At 35.3% G+C, this 8051-nt stretch overlaps 2 protein-coding genes across 6 annotated transcripts; both read right to left on the reverse strand.

Annotated features, from left to right (window-relative positions):
• Window positions 1–971: 971 nt before the first annotated feature.
• On the reverse strand, window positions 972–3514 carry LOC141677868 (uncharacterized). 2 transcript variants are annotated; one of them, XM_074483966.1, is made up of 5 exons: window positions 3415–3514; window positions 2470–2723; window positions 2163–2374; window positions 1530–1797; window positions 972–1455 (listed from the first exon to the last, which is right to left on the reverse strand). In XM_074483966.1, the coding sequence occupies exons 2-5, from the start codon at window positions 2719–2721 to the stop codon at window positions 1141–1143; spliced, it is 1047 nt and encodes a 348-aa protein (XP_074340067.1). In that variant the 5' UTR covers window positions 2722–2723; window positions 3415–3514; the 3' UTR covers window positions 972–1140. The 2 variants fall into 2 exon arrangements, with proteins under 2 accessions (XP_074340067.1, XP_074340066.1); XM_074483965.1 differs by having other exon boundaries at window positions 972–1458.
• A 1095-nt stretch (window positions 3515–4609) lies between these two features.
• On the reverse strand, window positions 4610–7472 carry LOC141677867 (uncharacterized). 4 transcript variants are annotated; one of them, XM_074483961.1, is made up of 5 exons: window positions 7331–7472; window positions 6350–6603; window positions 6051–6262; window positions 5436–5703; window positions 4610–5163 (listed from the first exon to the last, which is right to left on the reverse strand). In XM_074483961.1, exons 1-5 carry the CDS (start codon window positions 7362–7364, stop codon window positions 4843–4845), a joined length of 1089 nt encoding a protein of 362 aa, XP_074340062.1. In that variant the 5' UTR covers window positions 7365–7472; the 3' UTR covers window positions 4610–4842. The 4 variants fall into 4 exon arrangements, with proteins under 4 accessions (XP_074340062.1, XP_074340063.1, XP_074340064.1 ...); XM_074483962.1 differs by having other exon boundaries at window positions 4610–5160; window positions 7331–7471; XM_074483963.1 differs by lacking the exon at window positions 7331–7472 and adding an exon at window positions 7189–7324.
• Window positions 7473–8051: the final 579 nt, after the last annotated feature.

The following is an 8051-nucleotide window of genomic DNA, read 5'->3' on the forward strand; positions in this document are numbered from 1 at the left end:
CACATTTCTCATATAGCCCTTGTGTATACACCACTTGAGAAAGTTGGCGATTTTTGTGTGTTAAACGTAATCTTGATTATATAACTTGGTTTAACTGCCCGCAGAGGGACAACCTAGAGGAACATAACATATTTAAAAATTTACAAACCTGCAAGAACATTACTGTCATCAATGACCTTCTAATATATCACTCCCTGTCTCCTAATCTCGAGTTGAAATTTAATAGAGACCGTGTTTGAAATGGCGGACAGATTAAGATTTCTAGTCATCCTTTAATTATTATTTTTTTATCACAATCAGAAAGTAATATATCTATCCTTTGGATATATGAAAGACCTTAAACTACATTAGAAATATGAGTCGGTCACACCATCTTCTCTACTTCACTGCCTGCTTTCTGTAACGACAATTCTGGATTGTTTTTCGAATATGACAATATGGCGAACCAATGCATGGAATACCAGAGCTTAATTAGCGATCACAGTCTGGTTGGTTGAGATAATAAATGATTGAATGCCATTTCCTGTATGCTACTCGAACAGAAAGCATGAAATAATTAAGCACCTAATGTGTTGTAGTATGTATTGAACAATCATTCTCCTTCTTTCAAAGCGAGCAAGAGAATGTCATTGGGACTGACTATTCCCAGATCATATATAAGGCTAAAGGAGACTAGCCTCGTTGTAAACATCTGAGCAAGACATTCTGAATTTAATGTTAAAACACAGAGATGAAAAACTTTTTTTGTAGTATAACGTAATCTGCGATAGATAGTAAGATAAATTTATGCAATATTTTCAAGTTACAACTAAGGAAAATTGATGAAGATAAAATTCCTTTTATTTAAGATGATGTACTTTACGCATATTAAAAACCAATTTTAGCTGCACAAACAAAAACAAACCATTTTTAGAGTTATAGATTATAGAATGAAACCAACTGCTCTAATACTATCACACATATTGCATTTATTAAACCAGAGACTCAACTAGTTTGCAAGTTTTCTTTTATAGTACTGCCATAGCAAAGCACCTACATATTATAGTCTTTCTCATCTACACAACTGTAATCTGATTAGCAATGAGAAAGTAGCCTTAAGAAGAGTATACATATTTAATACGACGAGAAAAAGATGTTCAGCTACTTGTCTACAATTGGTTGATTCTCCCCTAATAGAAGTTTTTTGAAGATAGATTCACCCATATGCTTATCAAATGGAAACATATGTCCGGCACCAGTGAGTTCATGGTAATGAATCCATGGGAGTTTCCCAGCAATGTATCGCTGCAATGTAACAGGAACAAGGCCGTCCTCGTCTCCCTGCCAAAGATGAACTGAGCCATCTTTGTCAGCAAATGGATTTTTCAGATCCATTGGATCAAACTCTGACTTTCCAAATCCAATAATCAAGTCGCGATACTGAGACTCATATTTTCCCTGTTGTGTAGCATATCCCTGCTATAAACAGAAATATTAAAGCTAATTACTATTTTGTTCCAGTACAACTGAAGAATCAGATGAATCAATACCTTGTCTATTTGTTTCCCGTTTACAGCAAGTTTGGTCATAATTTCATAATCTTGACGACAGAATTTGGGCCTTCCAGAAGCAACACTATTGCCTGGAAATAACGTCCGAGTGTTCCACCAGTATGTTAGCCACGGGGTGTAGTGAGAAACCCGAAGAGCCCACTGGTCTTGTAGATATTGCTCATAGTAAGCTTCTGTAGATAAATTGGCAGGAAAACTGGGCCACCAGTAGTTGACAACCGGAGTGAGAAGTGCTACTCCGGCTAACCTACCAGCACAATGACATGTCTATATCTCAACAAAGATGAAGCATAATTTTCTTTAAAAGAAGAAATTGTTGTACTTGATATAATCACAAAGTTCTAAGAAGTTTAGATTCTATAAAGATGATGAAGAAAACTGCAGGATTAAGTTAACACAAGGATGGTGAAAAACTTATCACTTGGTCGAATCTATAATAGGCTTCAAATGCATTTCTAGAACTAGTTTGGCGTTTGGATATTACCATGAATCAAAATTCTTATTACCCGTCCCGTCTTTCTAATTATATTCTAGATTCGCCAAGCTGTCTTTGTAAGATTTATCACACTTCGCATGGTAGTAATAGTTAACTAGCAAATTTTGAAAAGTTACCTTTCTGGAATGTACTTAAGGCATCCCCAAACCACTTGTCCTCCCATGGAAAACCCAATTAGGTAGAATTTAGCTCCTAATCCCAATTGATCGGCAAGTTCTTCTATGTCAAGAGCTATACTTTTGAACGTTCGCTTTGGATGAGGATCACTTTCTCCATAGCCTGGTCTATCAAAAGTAACAAGGGATGCCCCCATCTCTTCAAGTAACTCCTGTTAAGGCAACACAAATTTATTCATTTGTAACCAACCATCTCAATTATGTAATGGACCAAAGTTGAAGGTTCTTTGTAAGCAATCATTGTAACCTTTGATACAAATGTATTAAATTTACTATGGCCAAAGCCATGGACGAGGATTATCTTATACTTGGCCTTATCTTTGGGGGCTCCGAGCTCCATATAGGCCAGATGTCTTCCATCCCTAAGCTTTATTCTAGGACCGGTAACAGGTAGGCCTCCAGGAGACAACCCACACAATTTTGGAGGTGGAGGGCACATTTCCTGATACCCCCATGCTAGAATCCCTATCAAGAGAATGACTACAGTTCTTCGAAACATCTCTGAAACATTTAATTTTAAATTATAATAAAACAAGAACTGATAAGCATTTTTGTAACAAAAAACATTTACATTTATTAAAATTATAGCGACTACAAAGGAACAATCACCAACAGACATGGAGCAGAGATTTAGTATGTCTATACAGTAACATGCTTATTAAGAAAAAATTTGAAGGCACTACACTAACCAAGTAACTAGAAAGCAAAGGAAGGAATTGCTACTAAGGTTTGAAAACTTCATAGAAGAATTTACCAACTCTTAAACAAACACTAAAAACGTGTTGATTTTAACTAAGACCCCGCAAACCTGAGGACAGTCCCCAATTGAGTCATTCTCCTGGATGACTACAGGCCCCAATCTTTGTCAATGGCAAGTAATAGTGTCCCCGCTCCCCCAGAACTCACCCAAATACCCAACAATCAATCCAGAAAACAAACTCAATTCCTTTCCAAAAATGCATTCTTTTACAACTTCAGTTCCATATAATTATCCATCACGCATATATAGTCAAATTAATTAGAAAAACCTTGACACATCTATCAGAATTCTAAAGACTTTACCTCGAAGTGAGAAAAAAAACTACTAGTAACAGGAAATAAATAATTTAACTCGCACTAAACTAAACACAAACAACATAATCTTGAAATTAAAATATGGAGTAATGTTTAAGAAGATTAGTGAAAAATGGACCTGATATGAACTGGAATCTTCTCTTGCTCCCCCTGGTAGCTAAATGTTCTAGTTGCCCAACAAACTTGACAACTAATCACTCTAAATGCTTACCCATATTTACACATGCGCTTATATGTTGATACATTGTTGCTACTAAGGGGGACCCACATTATTTATTGTCTAACAAAAGTTTAATAGCAGTATATGTTTTAAGGACATACTATCATCCTCTATCAAGGTCCTGTCCCTGCCAAGTGTACGTTGCAGGCTTGCAGCATTATTAAGGGCAATAAGATATGATGGTGCCATGATGCAATGCATCAATGCCAAACTGTTTGCTTTCTGTAACGCCATTTCTGAATTGTTATTCTTAAAGAAACAGCTCAATGACTAAATGTGAGAAGTTTAGATTAAGTATTCTGAGAAGCGAAAATGTAAGAAGAGCACATTTGATCTTGTAATATTGGCCGTTTTGATCAGAGAGATTAAATAACCTTTGAAGATTGCAACACTTGAATTTGCGGAAGTTCAGTCATGGATGTTCTAAAAAGAGCTGGAATATATTCTCCAACCGAACTCCAAGGCAAGGAGGTCTTACTCTAGTAGATAGAAAAGCAATAGGTAAGATTCAGCCAGCACAGCCACTCTTTGTTTCTTTGTCGATGTGTTCTCTCTACTGGAAGAAGTTCTCTCGGCTGTTTCCTGTGAACCAGTGCATTGGATACAATAGCTCAATTACCGATACAATCTCTATGGTTGGGGTGTAGTTGGGATTCAAATCTCAACTGGGATAACAGATTGAACGCTATTCCCAGTACCCTACTTGAACAAGAAACACAACATAACCAAGTAACTAGTGCATTGTCTTATATATTGAACCATTGTTTGAACCATTGTTGCATCTTCTTCCAAAGCGAGCAAGTGATTATCATTACGAAAAATCTCAAATAAGAACAACTAGGAAACATTGGGAATGACTATTTTTTAGTTTTGATAGAAGTCCATAAGAGACTTGCACTGTGCGAACCATCTGGAGCAAGACATTCAGAATTGTGTGTAGAAAGAAACACAGAGATAAGATATATTTTTGGTCTTAATACCCAATAAGTACGTAAATTGATAAACTGATTTAACACTTTTCGGTTTATAACAAAGGAAAATTGATCAAGACAAAATTCATAAATTATTCGCGGTGATGTTGTACCTTTCATACTGAAAATCAAATTTGGAGTTATAGATCATAGAATGAAACCAAGTGCTGTGATAGTCTATCACGCAGATTGCAGTTATACAAAGAACTAAATAAAGCCCCTCCAAGTTTACTTTATGTTACTGCTGTAGCACCTACATATTATACCATTCTCATCAACACAACTGTAATGTGATTAACAATGATAAAGTATCTTTAAGAAGAAGAGTATACAGATGTAGTAAAAAAAACGATTTTCAGCTACTTGTCTGCAATTGGTCAACCTCCCCAGATAAAAGTTGTCTGAAGATAGTTTCACCCGTATGCTTATCTAACGGAAATACATGACCAGCACCAGCGAGTTCATGATAACGAATCCATGGGAGTTTCCCGGCAATATATCGCTGTAATGTAACAGGAACAAGGGCATCGTCATCTCCCTGCCAAAGATGAACTGACACATCTTTGTCAGCAAAAGGATTTTTCAGATCCATTGGGTCCAACTCTGACTTCCCGAATCCAACAATCATGTCACGGTAGTGGGACTCGAATTTCCCCTGTTGTGTAGGATATCCCTGCTATTAACATGAAATCAAAGATAATTACTGTTTAGCTCTGATATATAATGCCTAACGTAAAGTTTATTCATATATAATCCGTGTCCAAATCATAAATTGCTGTACTTCGTAATAACATTTAACACTGATTTTCCTTGTTGACTTGTGTATGAACATCTAAAATATTCCTTTCTTATGTATCAACTGTTACAGAACTACATATATGTGAAAAGTGAAGTGACGCTGTAATTTTTGCAAAAGAAATGGAACAGCAGAATCAGATGATACATTACCTTGTCGTTTTGTTTCCCGGTTAAAGCAAGTTTGCTAAAAATTTCATAATCTTGACGCGAGAATTTGGGCCTTCCCGAAGCAACACTAGAACTTGGAAACAACTTTTGAGTGTTCCACCAGTACGTTAACCATGGGGCATAGTGAGAAACCCGAAGTGCCCACTGGTCTTCTAGATACTGCTCATAGTAAGCTTCAGTTGATAAATTGGCAGGAAAACCAGGCCACCAGTAGTTGACAACCGGAGCGAGCAGTGCCACTCCAGCCAACCTACCAACAGACCAACAAATCTCAACTATGATGAAACATGAATTTCTTTTAAAGAAGAAAATGATGTATTTGATGAAATGACAAAGTACAAAAAATCTTCGACTTAAGAAAGATGATGCCGAAAACTACAGGATTAAGTTAACACAAGAATGGTGAAACACATCACCCAATTCTCTAATCCATGATAAGCTTCAAATGCACTTCTAGCACTAATTTGGATAACTAAGTTTCAGAAATTTTTATTTTCTATTCTTTTTAATTTTATTTTACACTTGCTTAACTGTCTTTTTAATATTGATCACGCATTTCAAATATTTATAGTTAACTCAGAAAAATTGAGAAGCTACCTTTCCGGAATGTACTTGAGGCAGCCCCAAGCCACCTGTCCTCCCATGGAAAACCCAACTAGGTAGAATTTAGCTCCCAATCCCAATTGATCCGCAAGTTCTTCAATGTCAAGAGCATTACTTTTGAATGTTTTTTTTGGATGAGGATCACTTTCTCCATAGCCTGGTCTATCAAAAGTAACAAGGTATGCCCCCATATCTACAAGTAACTCCTGTTAAGACAACACGAACGGATTTCTTTGTAAACAACCATCTAATATATGTAATTGACAAATAAAAAGGTATTTTGTTATAGTAACCTCTGATACAATTGTGTCAAATTTGCAAGAGCCAAAGCCATGGACAAGGATTATCTTATACTTGGCCACATCTTTCGATGCGCCTAGCTCCAAATAGGACAGATGTCTTCCATCCCTAAGCTTTATTCTAGGACCGATAACAGGTGGACTTCCGGGAGACAACCCACACAACTTGGGTGGTGGAGGGCATGCTTCTTGATACACCCATGCTAGAAGCCCGATCAAGAGGAAGATTATAGTTTTCCAAGACATCACTGAAATAATAAATTCGAATTTCTTTTAAACAGTACTCAATAACCGAGACAAAGTCCAAGCAATCTCACATTTAATCTTGCAATAATAACGATTGCTTTTAGTTACAAACAAAATAAATGCAAAGGAACAAGCCTCAACTACTAACAGCTTTAGAGTTATAGCATGGCAATGACATGATGATCAAGTGCAAATTTAAACTATAACATAAATTAAGTGAGGGGTAAAATTAGACTAACTAAATAGCAGAGCAATTGTGACTAAAGATTTATATTTTTGTTTAAGGATTTACCAACTCTTAAAAATACACTAAAACATGTCAATTCATTCGCCTAAATCACCATTATTTTAAAATTTTAACAAAAAAAAAGTATGTAACATTCCACTTTTTCCCATGAAGAATCCCACTCTCCTCCAACACACACAACAACAATCAATCAAGAAAATTAACTAATTTTCAGTTCCAAGAACAATAATGGTGACTAATTAGGCAAAAAAACAACAACAACAACAACAACAACAACAACAATAATAATAATAATAATAATAATAATAATAATAATAATAATAATAATAATTTCAGCCACCTAAATAATACAGGCAATAATTTTGGTGTACTAAAGACTTTGAGCCCAAAGTGAAAAGATTAACAGGAGATTAACAATATAACCCACACTGAACTAAACAAAAACATTATAAATGTTTTAAGAAGATTGGTAAGAAATGAACCTGATAGAAACTGGAATGTCCTCTTGCTTTCCATGGTATCTGAATGTAGCAGTTGCCCAACAATCTTAACAATGTTTATGTTTCACTCTTTGTGCTCTCACCACAAATATTTATACATGTGTGCAGATGTGGTTGCATTGTTGTGGGTCCACATTAAATTATTTATGATCATGGTCGCGTCAGGTCGGCCGTCAGTCTGGAGATAAAATATAGAGGCCATGACGTAACGGAACAATGGCCAATATCAGGGCCTAAAGAAGGAGTATACGAAAAGAGTATAGCAACTCTAGAATAGTTTTCGACGTGTTTTCGATTCACACATTTTAACAAAAATTCAACGGAATAATTGATTTTATATTTTTACTGATTTTGATATACGGAATATTGAACAGATTTTTTTCCAAATCTAGCTTGCTAATTTAAGTAGGCTTCTTGATAAATTATTATCTTGGTCAGATTTGAAAAAGTATAAAAAGAACACGAGCTGGCTTTTTAAATGGAGAAAAATTCAAAATATCAACTTTTTAGCAAAAATATCTTAAATACGATAAATTTGGCACAAAATATTTTACAAAATGATTTTTATAATACATTATTTTTGGACATTAAGTACCCAAAATATTATTTGAAAATAAATTTCATCTTAAATATATCGAATCCGCCTTGAACGGTGGGTATTTGTTTTTTAAAATATTTACAAAGTATGGACATTTGAATAATG

The sequence above is a fragment of the Apium graveolens genome, chromosome 8, assembly GCF_009905375.1.
Source record: "Apium graveolens cultivar Ventura chromosome 8, ASM990537v1, whole genome shotgun sequence".
NCBI classification, from domain to species: domain Eukaryota; kingdom Viridiplantae; phylum Streptophyta; class Magnoliopsida; order Apiales; family Apiaceae; genus Apium; species Apium graveolens.